The sequence below is a fragment of the Manacus vitellinus genome, unplaced genomic scaffold (assembly GCF_001715985.3).
Source record: "Manacus vitellinus isolate BGI_N305 unplaced genomic scaffold, ASM171598v3 scaffold_41_pilon, whole genome shotgun sequence".
In the NCBI taxonomy this organism is placed as follows: Eukaryota; Metazoa; Chordata; class Aves; order Passeriformes; family Pipridae; genus Manacus; species Manacus vitellinus.
In genome coordinates, this window is record NW_021940545.1 from 243,027 (window position 1) to 265,877 (window position 22,851).

Sequence of the window (22,851 nt, forward strand, 5' to 3'; positions counted from 1 at the left end):
ATTCATGCTGGAGAACAAACAGTCTGGATGTTCAGATGCCTCTTGAGGTCGATCCATTTTCTTTCAGTGAAGGGAGTGTTTTGGTTGTGCTTAACTTTTTCCTCTGCACTAGTGTGAAATCTCATTTTAAACTCAAATGGCCCTTACGGTTTCTCCCAGACTTTATATTGTCAAGTGTTAGTTAATCTGTTCTCTCGAATAGTTCTTTTTCCTCTGTCTGAAAGGGTTTGAGTATCAAAAGTGAAACCCCAGCTACAAGAAGCAGCCAAGTGTAAATGTGTGTAGAACAAGGTAGGCTCTGACAGCTGCCATTTCAATATGTGACATTTGGAGCAAATTGTTCCAAACTTGCTCTTTGTAGCTGAGAATCTCCAAATGAGCAGCTTGTAAGTGTGGTATGCTTTTGTGTATGTGGAAGGGAAAGAAGGATGATGTGAAGAAGCTGCTGACTCCAGGAACTAATCAGATCCAGTTATGTTGTTGATGTTTAACCCAATGATATTTCTATATTGTGGTAACTGTGTGAGGCATGTGAAACACAGAAACCCTTGGGGGGTTGGGAGGTGGGGGACTTAAGAAGGTGAAACACGGTGGGTTGTGTTTCGTTTACAGTGAAATAATTCAGAAGAGTTTGGAGAAAACCCAGGAACTGATTTTCTTGGTGGCCACAGCAGTTCCAGTTCCATCCCAGGGGATGTCTGGGCATGTGGCATCTTGCTTGGCACTGTCTTTCCCCTGTGTACTGCAGAGGGAGTAAGTGGTGGATCAGCTTCACCCTCCTCAAATCAGAGTAATTTATTTTTTAGAGGCTGCTGCAGCCCTAAAATTTGCAACCAGTGTGGGTCACACCTCCCAATCTTGCACAAAACACAAACATTTGCTCCCACATGGAGAGAACCCAAAGAAGGGAGGTTTTTATTGTCAGAAGAAAAAAGTTGCCCTCCTTGTATTATTTATCACACATATAAAATCAATATGTATGTATTTGATTGAGACTTAAACTTTCCTTTGAGGTTTCTAATGCATTGTGTTTCTGAAGGAATTTTCAATAACTCCTCACCCTAGTCCAAAACTGTTTATTAAAAGCAGCTTTAGGCAATCGGTACCTGCACTGCAGCAGGAAAACAGAGCTATTGGCAGCTGTTGTTTTATGTTTACCAGCTTGAACTCTGGCCTCTGGAAATTCACATTGTAGTTTCTCTAAAGCTTTTCTGGAATTAAATACGATCTCTGGGAGATTTACTTGCTCCTGCACACTTGTAAGTTGACCCAAGCTGACGTCTTTTCCACTTAAAAGAAACATTCAACACTCTGTCAGGTTTAAGAACTGTGAGCAAGAGTTTCCTGGGCCCAGGTTTCTACTCACTGTTAGTTAAAAAAAATGCTTTTGTTTTAATATTGCAAACATTTCTTTGAAGTGTGTTGGGCATTTGGTTTTGAGTGGGCAGTAGCAAGAAATACAGGGGTTATTTATTATATACGTATAGAGAGATAGATATAGGGAGATATATATAGAGATATATATATAAGGATAGACTGCAAATAATTTGATCCATGTTTATGAAAATTGCAAGTAAGTAATTGCATTTCTGTAGAATTACTCGCACAATCTGGATCCTAGAAAAAACTGATCTGAAAGAATTTGGTTGAATTTTCTTCTTACAGAGTCTTAGAAAGCCACTTGACTTCCGCTTTCTGACATGAAAATGACAGTTTTCCTCTTTGTTCCAGGACACCTGTGATCTCTTGTATGTGGGAAGAACGCTGGGAGAACCATCTAAAAATGGGTGTTAAAACATTCACTCATAACTCCCCTGCTCACAGTCAGGAGATGCTGGGGAAGCTGAACATGCTCCGCAACGATGGGCACTTCTGTGATATCACCATCCGTGTCCAGGACAAGATCTTCAGGGCGCACAAGGTGGTCCTGGCGGCCTGCAGCGACTTCTTCCGCTCCAAACTTGTGGGCCAAGCAGAGGACGAGAGCAAGAGCGTGTTGGACCTGCACCATGTGACTGTGACCGGGTTCATCCCACTGCTGGAATACGCTTACACGGCAACGCTGTCCATCAACACGGAGAACATCATTGACGTGCTGGCTGCAGCCAGCTACATGCAGATGTTCAGCGTGGCCAGCACGTGCTCTGAGTTCATGAAGTCCAGCATTTTGTGGAACACGCCCAACAGCCAGCAGGAGAAGGTGCTGGATGCAGGGCAGGAGAACAGTGCAAACTGCAATTTCACCTCTCGCGATGGCAGCCTTTCCCCCGTCTCCTCTGAGTGCAGCGTGGTGGAGAGAACCATCCCTGTGTGCCGGGAGTCACGGAGGAAGCGCAAAAGCTACATCGTTATGTCTCCTGAGAGCCCCCTCAAATGCAACACACAAACCAGCTCCCCCCAAGTGCTCAATCCCTCAACTTCCTACCCGGAGTCCAGAAACCAGCCCGTAGACTCGTCCTTAGCTTTTCCCTGGACTTTTCCTTTTGGAATCGATCGAAGACTTCAGTCGGAAAAGGTGAAGCAGGCGGAGAACTCACGGACTTTGGAAATGCCTGGGCCCTCCGAGTCCAACCGGAGAATGGCGGATTACGTGACTTGTGAGAGCACCAAAGCCAGTTCTCCCCTGGTGATCGAGGAGGACGTGCGAGTCAAGGTGGAAAGGCTGAGCGACGAGGAGGTGCACGAGGAGGTGTCACAGCCCGTGAGCGCTTCCCAGAGCTCCCTGAGCGATCAGCAGACAGTCCCGGGGAGTGAGCAAGTGCAGGAGGATCTCCTGATCAGCCCACAGTCTTCATCCATAGGTACGACCATTTCTGGCCTTAGGTATGAGTATGTACAGAAAAGCCTCTGATAGGCACGTGTGCACCTGGGATTTTACTGGAGGAAACCTGCCTTGTGAGTTTTTATGCTTTAATTCAGTGAAATGGCCTTTTTTCCCCTGTTTCATGAAATGTTACTTATAAACTTGGAGTTCTTTAAATAACTTTTAGAAGGCAGCTGAGAAAGGTAAGCCCTCCTCATTCAGCAGAGGTTGATAACTCCATTTTACCTCTAGTTCCCTAACTGAGGGAACTAATTCTGCTTTCATTAGTGTCAAAAAGACACTGATCTCAGCTGAGCCGCAACACCAGATCTGAAAGGCTTGTGCCTGTAGCCATAAGGGGTTACCACAGGACTTTGCATCAGACATCAAATCGTGTATAATTGTGACAGAGAGCCTTTGTAAGAGGATTTGCAAAATAAGTGGTGAAACACTGTCGTCTTAATGCCCCAGACAAAAATAAAACCACACAATCATAATATTGAGAATCTTTCCATTTTTGGGGGATTTGATTCTCAAGTTGCTTCTTCAAATGCTGCCAGTTGCTGAGAGAATCCTTTTTTTTTCCATGAAAGATAATTTGAAGCCAGTTTTGGGTTCTTCTAGCAGGCTGTTTTTTATTAGTAGCTAATACTTAAAGGTTACTGGAACAATCCCTTTTTTCCTCTGCTCACAGAATGCATTGAATGGCTTTTAGGAAGTCAGAAGGTAAGAGGGTTTGCAATGTTTCTAGTTTAATTACCAAAATTTTACCTAAGTCAGCTATTTTATTCTCAGTTATGTGGCTTGACCTGTGCTTGGTAGAGTTTTTTTGCTGAAGTATCTTTAATAAAGCCTGTTTTATTTGCAGACTGCTCTGCTTCATTCAAATAATATGTACATGAAAGGCTGCTCCAGTTAATTAAATAAATAAACTACAGGGAGGTAAATAAATGTAGCCTGGTAGCATTATTTGTTTGGTTTTGGTCAGTGTAACACTTACCTTCTCTGGAGAAAGTGAGATCAGTCTGACCCTTCCAGGATTGCAATACAGTAAGTGCTGTTGAAATATTCAAGTAATACTAAAAAGAAATGAAAATATTTCCTACTTATACCATCCTTTGCTGTCGAATTGTTCCCCAGTTCGTGTAGCTCATACATTGATATTTTAGATTGTAATGCTTTTTCCAACTGAAAATGTTTTATTTACTGGAGACAGGGCTGTTTACCTTTGCTTAGTTTCTATCTTATAGTTTATAAATCTTTAAATGTAGCTTGCCAAAATAGTGGATAAATTAAAAATATATTTTTTAAAAAAGCTTTGTTTGCCGGTAGTTTACCAGGAAAAGCGGTCCTTGTTCAAGAACAGGTTTTGTTTGATTCAGTTTGTAACTCATTATAGTCAGAACTTCAGAAAGGTCTTGTCGGGGCCATGTGATAAGGCATGCAAATTATCTCATCAGCATAATTGTATCAGCAGAGGCAAAATAGAACAAGTAAAAATAATGATTAGGGAAAGTTAAAAATACCATATCGGTGATACTTATTTATACATTTAAGACATATATCATGCCCAGACAGCTTAAAAGGACAAATTGGGTGTATACTCAGGATTACAGATGAGTAGTAAATAACCTGTAGAAGTTTTTGGAGGGCATCTCTCAGAGTTAGAAGTGTCAGAAAAATTGTATTTCAAAGGCAGCTTGAATTGGGAAATGGAAGTATGAGACTGGGGCTGAACTGGAGAGAGTTAGGTGCCACTGAATGCTATGAAATCTCAACTTCTAGCACAATCAGTGTTAAACAAAAAATACTTTGAAAAGTAGTAGGTAGGGTAGGGGATCTCAGGCCTTAATGATTATAATATTAAACTTAAATCTGTCACTGGTGTTAGTACAGCATGTTCTGCCTTAAAACAGCTGCAGAGAGAATTAAAATGTGCCAGGGCAAAATCTTTAAAGTACAAATCTGCTCTTTGAATATGTTCGAATGAATATTTAGTGGCCTTTGCATAATAACCACCCTCAGAATGGTTTTTATTCACGATTTTGCTCTAAAGAGAAACAGTGCTCTTCCTTTTTAGCACAGTGGACATGTACCTAATATGTGAAACAGCACACTTGGTAGCCAGAAGGCACTTTTTACCTCCCAAAGATGTCTTTCTTCATGCAGTAATGTAAGAATAATAAGTGGAGGCAGCAAGATGTGTTAAAATACAGCTTTCTCTTCCCTGAATGTATTTTCCTGGTATAATTGCATATATTTATCTCAGTGTTTTATAGTGCATTTATAAAAGCATTCCTACTTCTCTCTCTGATATCGCAAAAAGCTCTTACTCACTCTTTGGGCAATTTCAAGAATTGTTCGTTTGCAATTTATTATATTTGGAAGCACTTTATAATACGAAAGGAAACATGGAGCAGGGCCTTGATAAGTAAGTTATTATGGTTACAACAATAGCTGTATCTGAGAAGATGTTTTCATAACTCATTAGCGCTGTTGGCATTTGAGAGGTGAAGGCATAAAACTAAACCTAAGAGCAGTTGGGCTTATTTTTCAGTAGACTTCAAGTTAAGTATTTCATGAGAAAGAAGGATAAATCAAAATGGGATTAACTTTTGTAACTTTATAGATTGCACAGTTGATGAATTTCCCAAATATAGGTTGTCAACTCTTAACAAAATTAAAAATTTTGATTCGTAAAACTTCCAGAGATGCCATTTTCCTCCTGTCACTGGCCCCATAACATGGTATCACATTAAGACAGGAATCTTTCACTTCAGGAAAGATCTTTCATTCTTTTTGGCAGAATATGCATATTTTCTGCCTCACTTTCCATGTCTTTGTTCCTTCTCTTTGGTTTTCCATTCGGTCTGACACTTGCCATTGTAAACCCAATGCTATTTGATTTTCCTAGTGAGCTTTAGGGTTCCCAAATTCAGATTGCTCACATACCACTCTCTTAGGAAGTAGAATTATTTTTACCACAGCAGCAAGAACATCTCCCACCACTGTCCTAAACTTTGCTTGTTCTCAAGATGGTGGTGTAGGGAGAGAAATCTCCTTTCCCATCTTGTCTCCTATGGATTCAGTGGTAGAGATCCAGGGACCGTTTGGCCAAACTCCTGGTGGTGATGAGGGAGGCCAGCTGAGCAACAGCCATATGAGATGAATGAAGTTGTGGTTTTGTTTTAGTGCTTCTTTTCCCTCGGATTCTGTTCCCAGACTCATTGAACTCCATTTTCTCAAATGTTGGTGCACTAAACAGAGCTCTGGAGTGATTTTGTATGTACATTTCTCTTACAAACAGGTGTTTGGTCTTTTTTGTGTTGCATTTCTAATTTCTCAGAGGGTTCTTCCTGTCTCAGAGGCTTATCATTAAATGAAGGCATTATCAATTGATATATTTATGGAATATTTGGATCCCAAAAGCCATGTAGTGTAGCAGGTTTGAAGTCTTTATTGCTCAAGAAGTCTTGAATATTGCTGTAGTCCCTTTAGGTGAATGTAACTTTTCTGTTTTACAGTTCTAGTACTGGATGGGTTTTGAAAACTGGCTATATTTAACCTTTCCATTTTCCAGGTGTGCCAAATATGTGTCCTTTGTTGAGTTGTCAGTTTAGTAACTAATCTGAGTAGAGGAGAAGCTGACTGGGAACAGGATTCTTCTGAGTGTTCTAAATGACTTTCCCAAGGCAATTTCATTCTGTTATCACCAGTAGCATCTATCAGAGATTGGGAAAGCAAGCTTGTTGTGTATTTCCATGCCCCCCATCCCTTTTTGAACAGGTATTTGCATTAACTTGCCCTTTTCTCTCCTAGGCTCCATAGATGAGGGAGTTACGGAGGGGTTGCCCACACTCCAAAGCAGCTCTGGCACCAACGCTCACGCAGACGATGACGATCGGTATGTACCAACCCAGGGTGCAGAGTGTCCTGCACAAGTGCTAGGCTGTAATTAGCCCTCACACCCTTAATTCCACAATGTTTGGTTGTTCCCACATCTAATTCTCTGTGTTGCTCAGAGTACAATCAACTTCTGGAAGGGTAGATGCTTTAGGAGAATGTAGGTGATGAAAGTCAGAATTTGCTTTTCATTTCCTCTCTGTCTCCAGGAAGCACTGGTGAAGAAAGATATTCATGGTTTTGCTGTTTCTTCATCACTGCTCTTTATTAATAAATTCAGAAAAACCCCTTTACTGTGAAACATGCATACTAAAGCTGCCACACAGCCCCAAAAGCAGCAAACTGAAAACAAGGACCTGGTCCTGACTTCACTAGACGTCACTACTGCCATAAACCACATAACAGCCTTAAATCTCCTTTCCCAAACTCTCTGCCTGTAGCTTCTTACCAAAATGCTGTATGTCACTTGCTGTAAATATTTGGCAGCCTTTGCTGTGTTGAGCTGAGTGATTTATTAAGGGAATCCCTTATAAGGAAAGACTGGCAGAGAAAATCAATCTAAAACAGGTCTGTTTGGTCAAAGATATATCATAATTCTGTTAGAGCCAAGGGATGGCATACAGGAGTACACACAACTGCTTTGACTTCTATTTCTTAGTTATGCCCTTCCTAAGCACATTTTTTCAAACTGGCTTTTGCAGTGTTTTGTCAGATAACTGGGTCTGTGGAAGAAGTGTGAACCTTTGGGAGTGTTCCAGAAATTGTGTCAAGTGAAGCTCCCTACAGAGATAACAACCAAGAACTGCATTTTCATAGCTCATAAAAATCTTTCCTGCCATTTTCATCTAAAACCTGTCCCATTGTAGGATTAAAAAGGGAAAATAACTGCTTAGATAAGAGTTTTTTGTATGGAAGATTTTATCTATCTGCTAACAAACCTCAGTATAAAAATAACACCCAGCACTTAGATTGAATTAATAGTAGGAGCACATGTTGCATTAGAACTAATCCAGGTTTTTAAAGCTGTAATTGTTAAGTCAAGTGGACTCATATATTCAGCACTGGATTATTTCAGAAATTTCCTATAAAATTGCACAGTTGCAAGCGCAAACTGCCTTGAAAATCCAAAAGATATAAAATTCTTTAAATGCACTGAAAATTCTCACTAAAAGATCTCTTCCATGCAGAGGAGGAAAGAGTATTTTCCTTCATTTATGCCCAAATTTGAAAATAATTATTCTCAGAATGACAGAAGCATCAGCAAAATGAACTAGAATTTGCACCTTGTTTATAAAACAATTGAACTGACAGTTATGGGAATTTCAGACTCCATAACAAAGATTTTCTACCAAGTGATTTGTTTTGTAAATTCAAATGAAAGTGCCAAGGCTGTGCTTATTCCAAGATGGAGAAAATCTCCCTCTATTTTGGTTTTGTTGGGTTTTTTTTAATACACCTTTAGTTTAAGTCCAGGTTGTACATTTCCTTACTAATAGAGATTCTCAAAATGTCAAAATCAGTTGTGAGTGGCCAATGCAAATTTATATTGAAAAATATAATTTATATATTTATATTCCTAAAACAAAGCAGTAGACTAGTCCATTTAAAATTCTAAATATTACATCCTTACCACTGTGGAAAGAATCATAAATATTTCAAAATCTAAAATGTCTTATCTCTTGAGTTTCTCTCTTAAATAATTAACATCATTAATTTGGCCTCCTCTATAATCAGTGTTTCATAAACACCAGGTCACATGTAATTGTCAGCTTAATAGACACATAGGAATCTGTTAAGTATTAAAATTACTGTTTCACAGTGAAGTCTGATCTATTCTTTCTCTGATATTTCACGTTCGGATTGTAAATCACTTTCTAACATAGATCTGTAATTCAGCTGATTTAATAGTTGGTCTGTGTATCAGTTCGTGGCTGTATTTAAAAGGAGTTGCAAGGACTCAGTTATGAAAGGTTTCCGATCAATAAAATGAGAACCCCCACATTTCTATAATAATTGTTATTTACAAATAGAGAACATTTCTAGGCTCACTGAGCATTTTGGCATTCACATTTTTCTGAGTTTAGTTCTGCATAATTAAATATGTGTGTAATCTCTTGGTGGAAAGAAGAAAAAATTGCAAGCAGAATATTTCAGTGAAAACATTTGAAACCTATGTTTTTCTGTAGCTAATACAGAAATTCTCAGAGATGTCAGACAAATCTCAACTGTTAAATGCCACATCTATGACAAGTCATGAAAAATTGAGTACTTGTGGAAAAGAAGCAGGGGAGAGAAAATCTGGGTGTGTTTCCAGTATCATCTCTAAGCTATGTCACCAGTAGGTATTTCATCTTGCTTGCATTATGAGCATGGGAAAGACAAGCCTGTCACTGGTAGCTGGAGAGCCTCATGATTCCCATTGGATCTGCTTTAACCAGCCCCCCCTCATCAGGTTTTATAGAGAATAAAACCAAACTTTATTTTAAATTTCTTTTAGGCAGTTGTGCCCATTCTCCTTCAATGGCAGAGAAGGTGGCACCAGTATAGGCCTTGAGGGTGAGAGAGCCTGACAAAGCTGGAAACAAAAAGAGAGCTGTGGCTCCTCATTTCTACCCTAGTTTGAGTGTCTCCTGAGAGAGCTTGCAGGAGCACAATGTGCTTTTGCCTCTTCACGGTGCCCTAATGCAGGAATGAGGGAGGAGGGACCTCAGGAACATGTCACAAAACCCAAATATAATTCTTATTTGAGCACACTACCTGTGTGTCTGTTCTTTATCCAGTGATCTGTTCACAAAGAGGAACAGGAGTGCCAGAGTTGGTCAGAAATTCTGTGAGAAAAATCAGAATGTATATTTATATTTATTTCAAAACCCCTCAACTGGCTTTTTTAGCTCCCAAAGTGGCAGTGAGCTACGTTCTTTCTGCCAAGCCCAGGACATGAGCTGGTAACTTCCCTCTTGCAAGTATTCCCTTTATCAGAGAGCAACAAGTCTGTCAGCATCTCTTTTTTCCATCAGCTCTCTGTGTATAAAAAGAAGTGAAGAACGATAAAATTTCTTCTACAGAGCAAATATTATTCCAATTCCATATGAGACCAGAAATCCTTATGGGTTTTACAGACTGAGTGATACTCAACTCCTGCAGGAAATTGCTTCATCTTGTGTACCTGGTGTCTCCAGATAAATTTTGCTTCTGAGACCCATCACTGCCCTCCGACAGATAGCCCCTGTCCTCACAGTTGAATTGGCATCCATTTCCAGAGCAGATAAAGACAATTTAGGTATTGATTTTAAAGAGATGATTCTGCTTCTTGTCTTTCTGTGCTGATCTGCTCTGTGAAGGTCTGTGTGATGTGTAGGGAAATGTATTTGTGCAAAGTGCACGTTTCATTCCTCTGAATGTTAGAAGTCCACAAATCCAGCCTGACCTGGAAACCAGCCCTCTGGGCTCGAGGTGCAAGGATTCCCTCAGTAAGGGAGACTTTCTAACTGTGACAGGAGACATCATTGTACTCTTTTCTAAGGACATTTTAGACACTATGGTTTGGTAAAGCTAAAATTGCAGTGTTCTGACCACAGAATGAATGTTCCGGGTCAGAGCAGTTCCCTGCTGCCAGTGATGTCTGATCTTCCTGTAGGCTCTGAGCAAGCTGAAATATCTATTGTAACAAAAAATATAGACCTTAATGCTCAGGGAATGGAAACCTCAGGTAAGTACAAATTGTCATTGTACCTCTGTTTGTACCAGCAGATTTGTTTTTATTTCACTGTGCCCTTTAGCAAGTTCCTTGCCAGAGGACTTGGATTAGCAAGGGAATTGTAGTTCTCTTAAACAGTTTGCAACTAGAGGCTATGTAGGAGCAATTAGTCAGTTTTAAATAAATTACTTTGAAAGTTAAATTGTTCCTATTACAGCCTGTGTGCTGTTTTCTAAACACAGCGCTGGAGCTGTTTGAATCAGACAAGGAGCAAGTATTGATTCATGAGATTAATATTTTAAACTCAGAAATATGTAATTGTAGATACTAATATTTGTTCATGGAACTTGGATTGAAATGAAAAATGAATTGGCTGCAATTTCATTTGTAAATACCACTGAAACTGCAAAATACTCCTTTGCTTTCAATTTACTCAGCTCTTTAAACTCTTCCTCAGGGACTGTTTGCTGATTGCAAGTCATCGATACGCCTGAGAAAATGCCCATGCCTGGAAAATAAAGTTCAGTTTGCAGCTGTGCTCAGGCCTGTTGCCCAAAGAAAACACAAGTCAGAGGCTGTTCCCTGAGGGTTTGTTCAGATGTGCAGAGTCAGTGACTGTAAGATTTCAGGTGTAGGTCAGACATTGCTGTAGAGACAGAGATTTCCAGCATAAAGAGAGATTTCAAATGTGACGCGCCAGTCTCTTCTCCTCATACAAATGTGCTCAAGGTTCAGATTTCCATGGTTATTTCTCTGGCGTGCCTGTAAATCAGTGCCTTTTTTCTTTGTAGTCTGGAGAACGTTCAGTATCCCTACCAACTCTACATTGCTCCTTCCACCAGCAGCACAGAGAGGCCCAGCCCCAACGGTCCCGACAGACCCTTTCAGTGTCCCACCTGCGGGGTCCGCTTCACTCGCATTCAGAATCTAAAACAACACATGCTTATCCACTCAGGTGAGAAATTCCCAGCAATTCCTCATTTATAGCCTCGCTGTGCAGCAAATGTAATAATGCAGGTTTTTTACTCACCTCCTTGAGATCTGATTTCAGCAAGACTGAGTAGAGATATGTCTAGTTGAATGCTTGTTTTGATCCATGGAGTCTGACTGATAGCTCTGCTTAGGGATGATTAGCATTTGTGTGGATCTGATTGCCTGAAACTCATCAGGATAAGGCATTTTCATGATAAAGATTTGAGATGAAATACAGTATACTTGGCTTTTTTATTATACAAAAGAAGTGATGTAGGTTGAAATTCTTCCTCTGATGTGTTGTAATTGTCTGCTGTGTTTTAGAGGAGACTTGCAGCCATAAGAAAATATTATCTATCCTTGCACTGAAGAAAGTTATGTGCCTTTGGATCTCAGGGTTTTTGGAGGGATTGCAGGACAACTGAATTGGTTTGCTAATCAATTTAGCTCCTGCAGATAGTACAGAGTTTTGTGTGAATGCCTCCTCTGAGCCTTGATCCCCAGATTGATGCATTCATTTTGATTTGTAACCAAGCTTGATATCTCAGTGTCTTTGCTATTGGTGTTGTCAAGACTTGTCAGCATTATCTGACAGTAGCATTGACATTTGAATGAATAAAGGGAATATTAAAGAGTTTTTCCTCTTGGGCACTAAACTTCATGGTTTAGCATCTCCTGCTTTGAGCCTGACTCTTACTTGCACACACAGGATGTACCATTTTGGGGCAGAGCAACAACTGTCAAGGTATAATTTTTTCCCTGTCAGCAATTATTTGTCAAATCCCTTCAAGCAAGATGACCATATATGTGTTTAATATTAAAAAAGCAAACTCTGTCGGCGTATCAAATGTGAAATTATCCAAAGCCTGTTGTTAAAAGTCTGACAGCAAAGCATCTCTGGCCAACCTGTCAACTTGGAACTCCTGGGCAAAGTTGGGAGAGATTTTTACTGTTTTAGAGTAATTAACATGCAGAAGAAACTCTCAAAGCTTGTAAATGTTGGAAGTGTTTTCTCATGAGCAAAATGACTGAAGAGATTTTCCTCAAACTTCCAGAGGAAATAGATGCCCTTGGACAGTAGGAGAGCGTGAAAAGTTTGAGCTCCACCAGCCCGTATTCTGGTGTATTAACTTGTTTTCACATGCTTAACAGGGCATTTTAGTGTAACGTTAACTACAGGTTTCTCTGTCTAAAAGCCCCAATTAAAAGTTCAGCTCCTGCTTTGAACATAAGGAAAGCAGACTGAAAGACCTGGGAAATAACAGCTCGGGCTGATGCACATTGAGCCTTTTGAAAAAACCTTTTTTATTCCTTGACAGCCCTATTATGAATAGAGCTCCATATTGCAGATTCTTGGCCTCATGTTTGGATTTCCCCACTTTCTGGAGTTCAGACTTTTTATTAAATCTGAAGTTTTTGGTGGTTCAGACCATTATGTTGTAATACTTCTGTTTGGGTGTGATTGCACACTCAGCCACTGCAGCATGTTGCAGAGCTCGTATGTTTTAGGGTAAGAAATGAAAAATGAACTAGTAACTGAATTTCTAAATTAATACAAGAAAAGAAAAAGAGGGGCATGAAGCTAAATTGTCTTAGAGAGCTGTCTGTCATGCAAAGTTGCTGAAAATGCTTGTATAGCAAGGTTCCCACGCAGTATAAAGGCTGTTGCTTCCCCTTTTTATCACCATTCCTGCTGCATTACAGGGGCATCCGTGTGCACACAGTCCCCCTGTCAGAACACTTCTCTGAGGCCAGAGGCAGCCAGAGAAAAACATTGCAATTAATTAAGGTTAGGCTGATAATTGCATTGTTGGGAACCAGTCTGGCACAAGAATCTCCTGAGATCAAAGGAGATCAAAGGTGGTTTGAGATGGCAGCGGCATCAGATCCATGTTGGCTGTGCCTCAGGGTCTTAACCATGTGCTCAGTTTAAACCGTGGGGACGGAGACTATGGAGGTCACACTTAGGAAATGGAGAAAGTTAGGTTGGAGAACCCTGTAGAGGGTTATCCACCTAAAGATGGTCTGAATTGCCATTTGGAGCCAGTTGCAGCAGTATCTAAACAGAGATTGATGTTGCTCTGGGCTGGGCTCCTTAATTCCTATTTTTCTAGGTTGTTTCAAGTGCAGCTCCATCCTCATTGTTCCTGCCATTTTCAAGTTAACCAGGGAATCTCTTCCCAAAACAGGGCTTCTCTGAGAGCTGCTGTAGAATTCCTGAAGGATTTTGCCTGTGCCCTGTGGTTCCAAAAGGTGACATGTCTGTGCTCTCTCTCCCACAGGCATTAAACCCTTTCAGTGTGACCGCTGTGGGAAAAAGTTCACCCGCGCTTACTCGCTCAAGATGCATCGCCTGAAGCACGAAGGTAAACGCTGTTTCCGCTGCCAGATATGTAGTGCCACTTTCACTTCCTTCGGGGAATATAAACACCACATGCGGGTTTCCCGGCACATTATCCGCAAGCCTCGGATTTACGAGTGCAAAACATGTGGCGCCATGTTCACCAACTCTGGAAATTTAATCGTTCACCTGAGGAGCTTGAACCATGAAGCATCAGAGCTAGCAAACTACTTCCAGAGCAGGTGAGGTGCACAGCAAAAACCTAACAGGGAAACTTGCTTTTTTTTTTTTTTTTTGCTTTTTTTCTCCTTTATTTCCTCCACCCCCCCCAAATCATCATTTCCTGCTTTCAGGGCAGCCTACTGTGCCTCTCCTCAGGTTGCCAGCTAATTCCAGTCAGATTGATTCCTGTGCCACTCTCGGTTGTGTCTGATCTGTCTTACAGCATGTGAGCTCTATAGGAGGGCACTGAAGAACCCAGGGATATGCAGAGGATGCTTCTGAGCTACTTAATTTCTCTTTTCAATAGTATCTATGGCCAGGCTAATGGTGTGAAGCCATAGTGTTCTATACTACAGCATCCATGGAGTTCTGTAAATAATTTTCTATTTAAAATCTTGTACGTAGCCTGTTCGCTTACATAGGGCACAGATTTATTGCTTCATTGTAAGTACTTGCTTGATATTGTGGAAAGATTGTATGACTCCATACCCTCTTTCATTTTCTAGGTAACATTACTAAATTATTAGACTAATAGAGTTGGCAATACTAAGGACCACTTGAACATTTTCTATCAGGGCACAAAAGACTGGGCATATCTCACAAATGCACTTTGCTAAAGACTGTGAAAAGGGTTCTGAGGCATCAGACCAGCACTGTATTCTTTTATTGATATAAATATATTAGTTGGGATTTGAGATATAAAATACAAAAGTTGGATGAGGAAAATTGAAGACAAAGGTCTCCCAGCTCTTAAACCTATAGAGAGTTGATCACTTATAGAGTTTCACTCTACAGAGAGAATGCAGCTTGGTGTGCGTAAGTCATCTGCCTTCAGCAGCGCAAAAGAAGTATCTTCTAAAAGTTACAGCATCACAGTCCCACTCTTCCTGATTTCCAGACATTATTCTTTTTCCCCTACAAAACATTTCAGTATTTTGTTCTGTTTGATTAACTCAGAGGTGACATAGGATGAAAACATTGCAAAAAAACCAGGAAAACCTGTTACTGTTTTTTCCAGCAGAATATTGTATAAAAGTACAAGTGCTTCATATCTGTGGGCTTACGCAGTTCTTGTTCTTGGCTCTCGGGCCAAAACCAAACTCTGGTTGTGGTAAGCACTGCATTGTCAAATTAAAGTCAGATTAAAGGGTGTGATTTTAGCTGCCTATAGCCCTTCCTTCAGTTTGAATTGACAAACACCAGTTTAGCATAGTTGATTGTGAGTTCAAGTTGAAGCAGTGAATGCTGCTGTCATTTAAGGACTGCTTTTAACTCGATTATTGCCAGGAGGAACCAAAGCATACAAACACGCATATATGTAATAGATATATATGTTTGTCTCAAGTACAGACTTCATGCCTGGTGTTGAAAATGTGCAAAAAAAATTTATTTTTCATATGTCCTCATGCCATGAAAATACTACTGGGGAGTTTGGTAGGTTTTCTTTGGATCCGCTCAGCCCTCAGCTGGTAAAAGTACGTTACAGAAGTGTTGTCTTAGGAGTGAAAGGGGAAAGAGAGGCAATTCTGTGCTTTTCCTGGCACTGTGATGTGTTGGCATCACAATCTCCCACTGCAGCTCTGTCTTCTGCAGAGCCCTTGCTGCTTCCAGCCTGTCCACTCCAAAGGAAATGCTGCTGCTGGTCTAGGGTGGATTTACCTCTGAGGTGGGAAAGGCCCACATTTTCCCACTGCTGAACTCATTTATGCTTCTATTTTTAAAGGCTGAGTGCTCCGTTTCTTCAGTGAGGTTTTCAGTGCCATGTGATGTTCCAGACATTAACTTTCATTCTCATCAAGGTGATACAGTCTAAGTAACAAGAAGTTGCTGTGTAGGAAATACAGCTGCAAAATAGATGCCATTGAATAAATTCTCTGTGTGTAGAAATGAGAAGCAGGTTATAGTGCTTGGGGGAGCATGTCACTGCCATGTTCTTGCAGCAGTGTGAAATGAACATCTTTGTTCTCAGTGTGTAGCTTGTATGATGTAACTGATACAAAGAAACTGATACTGCTGATGTTTGTGTGAGAAATGACATTTCTCTTCTGTCCTTTGCCCCTCTTCTAGTGACTTCCTAGTACCGGACTACTTAAACCAGGAGCAAGAGGAGACCCTCGGGCAGTATGAGCTAGGGGAGCATGGCTTTGAAAGCAACTCTTCTGTCCAAATGCCTGTCATTTCACAGGTGTCGTCAACTCAGAATTGTGAAAGCACTTTCCCCTTGGGGTCTCTGGGTGGGTTGGCAGAAAAGGAAGAAGATGTGCCAGAGCAGCCAAAGACTAACGCCACTGCTGAGGCAGCTGCAGGTGACCCTCCCAAATCGGAGCTGTCATCCATCACTATCGAATAATTCATGGCTTGGTTTCACTTTTGTTCTTTGGAAAGTGCCTGTGTTTGGTCCTGTACATTTTAATTTAATATTTTTAAACAAAAAAAGTGGGGAGATTTTCCCCTTTTTACTTTGTAAGCTACGCTTTAAACAGGAAACTGCAACAGATGTTTCATTATTTTTCATGACTGAATGATCACTTCTGTGAAAATATTTAAGACTGATTGCACAAAAAAAAAAGATCTTGTCAGAACATCATGGAAGCTGTGATACACTTCTAAAGAAGAACAACTGATTCAGATCACTTTAACTATTCCTTCTTCCACAGTTATAGCAGCTCATTAAGTTTCTCTTGCTTCTGCAGACCCTCTGGTTAAAGGCAAGAAATCAGAGGAAACCTTTTTCAAATGACAAACAAAAGGATGCATTGGAAATCATGATTGAACAGTTTTGAGTGTATGCTTTAATCTTGTGCATAAAAAAATGACACTTCCTATCTGTGCCTGCTGGTTTTCAAAGCTCTCACTGTGCCCCTGTGCTTGGCAATGGTGAGTAGTTTTGAGACTTAACAGTCACAGACTTCTTCAAAACACATTATCCCTTCCCATCTCAGATTAATCAGTTTTCACAAACCAAGTGAATCGTGCCAGGTGTCCCTACTTCTTCTATTCCAGTGCTTTTAGAAAGTACTTGATCAAATAGCCTGTCCAGATCTGCCCAGCCAAGGTTAGTGGAAAATGGTGCATCAGGAATTGGGGATCATGGAAAAGGTTGTATCCATGCAAGCCTGACAAATATCTCCTGACTGGATCTGTAGATGGGGAACCATGTAGGAAAATGAGGGTTTTCCCAGATTATTTGCAGTTCTGATCACTTCCTCTCCCATATACACTGTATTTTTACTAATCTGAAAGCTAGCTAGAGAGAGTTTACAGATGGCAAAAATTTAACTCTTTTGTGCATTATTGCACATTTTTTCATTTCTACATATGCATGTATAGTTTCAGAGACTTTTATTAGCCTGTTTTGGACAAACCAAGCAATTTAATTCTCTTTAAGGCCAACTTTCTAACCAACAGGGGGTTATTTACAAAAAGCCTATATAGCAATGATGAATTGTTCCTGCTTCAAAACACTTTAAATCCTTGCCAACTCGGTTTATTAAAGGCCATTACTCTAGCTACACACACAGCCCAAGCAAAGCAATAAATTGAAAGATTTGCAATTTCATTTTTCCATATTTAGAAAAAGCTGGAAATTCAAGGTGTGGGATTTTCAGAGCAGTGAGTCTTGTTTTGTCAAGGCTGTTTGGACTCCAGTACTGCTTTGAAACCTAAATTAGGAAGTCCATTAGGAGATTTGTGGTTTTTCTTAGAGCTTCTGAAGTTCACTCAGTGTTTGATGCCAAATGCCCATGGCCTACAGATGACATGCTGAGCGAGTAAGTATTGCTTGATCTTAGTATTCCAGAGGCATGAAATACTCCCTTAGTTTTAAGTCTTATTTTTTGGAAATTGTTGTTTTCTGTCCGGATTTGTTTTATGCAAACACAAGGAGGAAATGAAACCAGTAGAGAAAGGTTGCTCCTGAAGAAACACAAGACACAAAAGTCGTATTAATTGCAGATCAATTTGTATTCAGGCAGCTTAGGCAGCTCTGATACTCTCTGGGTCCGAGTTCTTTCTATTAATAGCCAACTTTTGTGAGGAAAAAAGTTTATTGACTTTTGGAAAGAGCTTAAAGGGTTTCAGTGACTTTAGCAATTTTTCTCTGCTGTGTTTTAGTTAAAACCCACATATTTTACTTAAATAGAGTGAAAGGCATTGGGATTTAAATACTTTCCAAGTTGCTGGAATGAAGTTCTCCCCCAGATAAAGGGTGTTTTAGAAACATGCTGCAAATTCAGTCTCTCGTGTGTCTACCTTTGTGAGGCTTCTCAAAAGGGCTTGAAGGAGAAATGCTTTTGCTGGGCGGCTGTCCTGGGAATTAGCCCAGTCCTGGTGATGGGCTGAATTTAAAGACCATTTCTCTTCCACTTCTGATTTCTGTAACTGAGAAACCAGTGAGATGAGACAATGCCTTTTGCTGAGCTTTATCCTGAATTACAGGGCTATGACACTGAATTCAAATACAGAATTCGCTTCTTTTTCTGACAAGTATTATGCAGGTAACTGAGAATCCTTTGTGATTCTGAAAAGTGCTTCACCAGAACCACATTTCTTAACTGCACAGATGTAACAATCAAAGGTGGTCAGATATAAGGTGGTGGATATTACCTTCTGTTAGAATCTGATAATTTGCACCCGTTAAGTATTTTGGTAATGAGTTCATTGGGGAGGAGGTGAGCAAATACACAAATGACATATCTGGATATTGGATTTTTAAGACTTAAAATCTTGAGTCAGAAGGCAAAGTGCTTTCTGAACGCCAAAGAGAAGGGGAAAAGTCACAAGCTTTTGTAGCTCTAATGTGTTCTTCCTTGGAAAGAAATGAGGATCATTAACCCTGTGGTATAAGGCAAGGCCTGGGGTTCACTGTTATTGCACTAGGTGTTACATATGATCTTCTCAGCCCCCTAATCTCTGGGTAACATCTTCATTTAGTTCTCACTTCTCTGTCTGGTTCAACTGGAGGAACAACAGAGTTCTTGGAGGATTTTGCTTGGTTGGCTTAGAGTTGAGTTTACATGTTAATTATCCCGTTTGTAATTGTTTCTTGTTAATATCTCTTTTCTCCATAGAAATGAACACAGTTTAAATGCAAATACCGTTTTATTTCTCTTCCCTAACTTGTTGGAAGTGTTCCGTTCTTTGAAATGCTGGTGTTCTTCACAAGAGAGGTGTAAAAACAGGACATCTTAAAACAATTTCTGTTGCTACTGTGGTTAGATTCCAAATAGAGCGAGAGGGATACCTAACTAAGCTAGAAAAAACTTGCCTTAAACTACACTTGGGATTAAAGCTAAAGCATCAATTCCTTTTAGTACATTGTCAGAGTGTTTTGAACTCTGGACTGCATTTTCTTTTGTCTTCTTTCTTTTCCTCCCCCAAACGAATCCATTATTTCTGCTTGACAAGGGGCCCGGGAAATTGGGATTGGAAGGCACCCTGGAGGTGATGTAGTTCAGCCTCCTGCTCAAAGCAGAGTCAGCCAGGAGTGGTGTTTGAGCTGGAGTTCAGTTGTCAGGCTCACAGAGACCATGGGCAAGTCTCTCATACTGAGAGATCAGTAGACTCAGTTCTTGAAAATGGTTCTGGGTTCACGTGGATCTTGAGTCATAAAGGTGTGAATTTAAACTTTTTAAAAAAGAAATAGCTGCCAATGCAGTCAGATATATTTTATAAGACTATGATCCCTATATGTCCTTTGCAGGATAAGATTTTATTCGTTTTTAAGCTATGGTTTAAAGTTTTTATATGAGGGCTTCAGTCACTTCTTGGTTGCTGGTTCCCCCTCCAGCCCAGGGTGTGAGAGCTCTGAGACAGTGCTGGTCTCTCTCTGAGACAAACCAGGAAGCATTTTATATGCAAAATAAGCTTTGTGCACCCTGCAGGGATGGAGAGAATGCAGATGGAGGAGCACCTGCTGCTCCTACATCCACCACAACTTCCCCACCATCAGAGTATGGAAAATAGCTAATTTTCATTCAGCTCAATTATGTTGGAGTTTTGCTTACTAGTTGAAATGAAGTTTTGGAGGGTTCTCATCTCCAGTTACAGACATAATAAATCCCATTGCATCTTGATGACAGATAAGAGGGTTCAAGGCCAGACAGTACCTCAGCCCCATCAGAGATGCCTGGTGAATACAGTGGGTTCCAAGTATTTGAGGAAATGTACCATAAAAAAACCACAAATGTGAATTATTTTAATGCAACAGTAGTTACTGCTCTGGGTTTTTGTTAACTCAACGTGTGCTATCACAGGAACTCAGTGTCCCACAGGTCTCAGCTACAAATCTGGTTGCACTAATTAGAAAAAAGCAGAATCTGATGCTGCCAGCCTGTGTGGCAACTGTTCCTACAGTCTTCCTGAGGGTTGCTGCAGTCCCCAGAAAGTGATTTTGGTTCACCATTCGTTCAGCTGATGCATGCTTTGATATTCTGCCCTGTAACCCTGGCTTCACCGACTCCTTGGACAGCTTCTTCGCCCTGTTCCTGCAGTGCCTTCACTCCAGGTGCTGCCCTGTGGTGAAACCCTGAAAAGGGAAAAGAGGAAAAAATGTGAATTAAATTATTGTTGGGCTTCTTTGTGCATTTTAGTACCAGTGAAACCCCCTTAACTGTGCCAGTCTCCAGTCACCAGCCGTATATCCAGTCATCTCATCCACAGTACAGCTTCTCTTGTTGATGCTGGTCACAGCTTGATTACTTGGCATGTTTATTGACCTAACAGACTTGGTTTTTGGGTTTTGGTTTCGTTTTTTAATGTATACGATGTTTAAATACACTTCACATTTTATATAATACTATCTGGCTATTAGTATTTTTCAGGAACCATAGTTCTTGGTGGCTATATATATTTTTGTGACTTTTTTTGTAAACTAAGTGCCGTTTCAACGTTACAATCATTTTTAGAGTTATTGTAATCAATGTGAATATCATGTTTTTTCAAATCTGTTCTGAGCCTGTAGTGTTTGCTTTGTGATCATATGTGTAATGTATATATTCTGTATAGTTACATTGTATTGAAATACTAGCTTGTTTGATATAAGAAAAGTATGTATTGGGTACCTTTTTGCTAGCCTGGTTGTTTAATCTTTAAAAAAAAATGTTCCAAAATACAAAAAAAAATAAAAATCTCCAAACTGGTCCCATTATAGGTCAAAATTAAGGGAAGAAAAACTAGTTTTGAGTGTCTTTGGATAGAAACATGAAGCTAAGATTTTTCATTAAAATATTAATGTTTTATGGAGTATATCTTTGCTTCGTGTCGTTCTTTAACTCTGCCAGAGTAGTTTGGACCTTTGGTTAGAAGGTGCAACTCTGTCACTAGAACTAAATTCTCTTACACCTTTTGGTTAGAATTAGTCCCAAAATAGCTGATTGTGAGGTAAACTTGCTGGTGTTGAAGCTGCCACTGGGAGGACGGTAGTTTGAAACACATTAATAAATTATTGGAGAAGTTAGATGAGTAAAGAGTATTAAGAATAAAGTCCACATTTCTGTTTCCTTTCCAGTGTGTATTACATTGCCTTCTGCTCATGTTCCCTTTTAGGCTGAGCTCTGCAAAAGCCAGCCTTGCATGGGGTGTTACCAGTGGAAAGCCAAGAAGGAGCCTAATCAAATTAGCCAGAGCAGAAGATGTTTAGAAGGACAGTAGACACTCATCATGGTGGCAGCTGTGAGCTTCAAAACAGTCCTGAAACAGCCCAGAGTCGTGGGACTTAAAATCCACCTCTGCTGTTCCTGCAACTCTTGCAATTAAATTAATTTGCCTCCTACAGACCCACCTGGAATCCCTGCTGGATCAGCATTCAGGGAAATGGGAGGTTTGCCACTGCTTGGCTGAAGGGATAACTCTGCCCTGCACCAGGTGAATGCCAAGCAAGCTGAGTGATCAATACACCAGCAGCCAAACTGTGAGGCTGGAGAGGATGAAGTGTGAGAGGTAAAGGCTTGTTGGGTCTCCCGTAAAAGGAAGAATTTTGATGCTTTGAAGCCAGCCCCAGTTTGGAGACTGCAGTGATGCTTAGCAGAGCATCCCAAATTAAAGATTAAATTCCAGATTAAAGCCTGGCTGAGTGTGGATGAACACACCATCCCAGAGCTGAGCCAGGGCACACCTTGGATGGATGGTGAGGTCTGGGCTGGTGACTCCAGTGGGTTTTTCCAAAGCACAGCCACATGTTTAAGTTTAGTGTGAAACATCTTTTAGCCATCCTGGACAAAGCAAATTGATACTAGTGAAGCTTTTTCTGTGGCTTCCTAAGAGCATTTAAGCATTTTATTCCTGACAGTAATGAACGAGTATTTGTTTAGCACAGATGAGCTGAGACTGAACTCAGATACCGAGAATGTGGTGGAGCAGGGACCAGAGTTCTCCCAGGGCTTCCTTCACCATTCCCATTAAAATGAAGCTGCTGCGAGAAACCTGGCTAAAGCATAAAGTGCTTTTCACAAGCATTTCCAGAGTAGTGAGTAAACTGTCATCACCACTGTTAGAGCAGAGATTGCTGTGAGACCTGAGCAAGCAGAGGAGGGGAAAGTGTGTCCATGTTAGAGCCTTGCTTACAGCCCAGAGACCTGGGGTTCAGTCACTGGGGGGGCTGGGATCTGTTAACACTGATTTTTCAGAGGAGAGGGACTCTTAAATAGCAGTTTTAGCAACAGTAACCCCCGATTTCCTCAGCTGCCTTTCACAAATCCTTGAGAAACAGGCCACAACCACCCAGAGTGAGATCCCTGTGTTTGGAAACCACTCTGAGGGCTTGAGTTAATTGCCTTTGAGCAGGAGCTGCCTTTGTCTCGGTCACAAGGTCTCAGGTGAAGATAAGTGAGCAACTCAAGGGGAATCTGTTTGTGTATCTCGCTTGAACCTTTATCTCTAGTTGTTGAAGTCTGAACTCTCCAAATTTTGGAATTA

The 22,851-nt window shown here is 40.6% G+C and overlaps 1 protein-coding gene across 4 annotated transcripts in view; it reads left to right on the forward strand.

Annotated features, from left to right (window-relative positions):
• ZBTB44 (zinc finger and BTB domain containing 44) overlaps positions 1-21,183 on the forward strand; it is a 36,443-nt gene extending 15,260 nt beyond the window's left edge. The window contains exons 2-6 of one of the 4 annotated variants that reach the window (XM_029962094.1): positions 1,732-2,801; positions 6,623-6,707; positions 11,195-11,358; positions 13,658-13,958; positions 16,006-21,183. In XM_029962094.1, the coding sequence (XP_029817954.1) occupies positions 1,751-2,801; positions 6,623-6,707; positions 11,195-11,358; positions 13,658-13,958; positions 16,006-16,288 (1,884 nt within the window). In that variant the 5' untranslated portion in view covers positions 1,732-1,750 and the 3' untranslated portion in view covers positions 16,289-21,183. The remainder of the gene's footprint in view (positions 1-1,731; positions 2,802-6,622; positions 6,708-11,194; positions 11,359-13,657; positions 13,959-16,005) is intronic. The other 3 variants (XM_029962091.1, XM_029962092.1, XM_029962093.1) reach the window with 3 other exon arrangements.
• Positions 21,184-22,851: the final 1,668 nt, after the last annotated feature.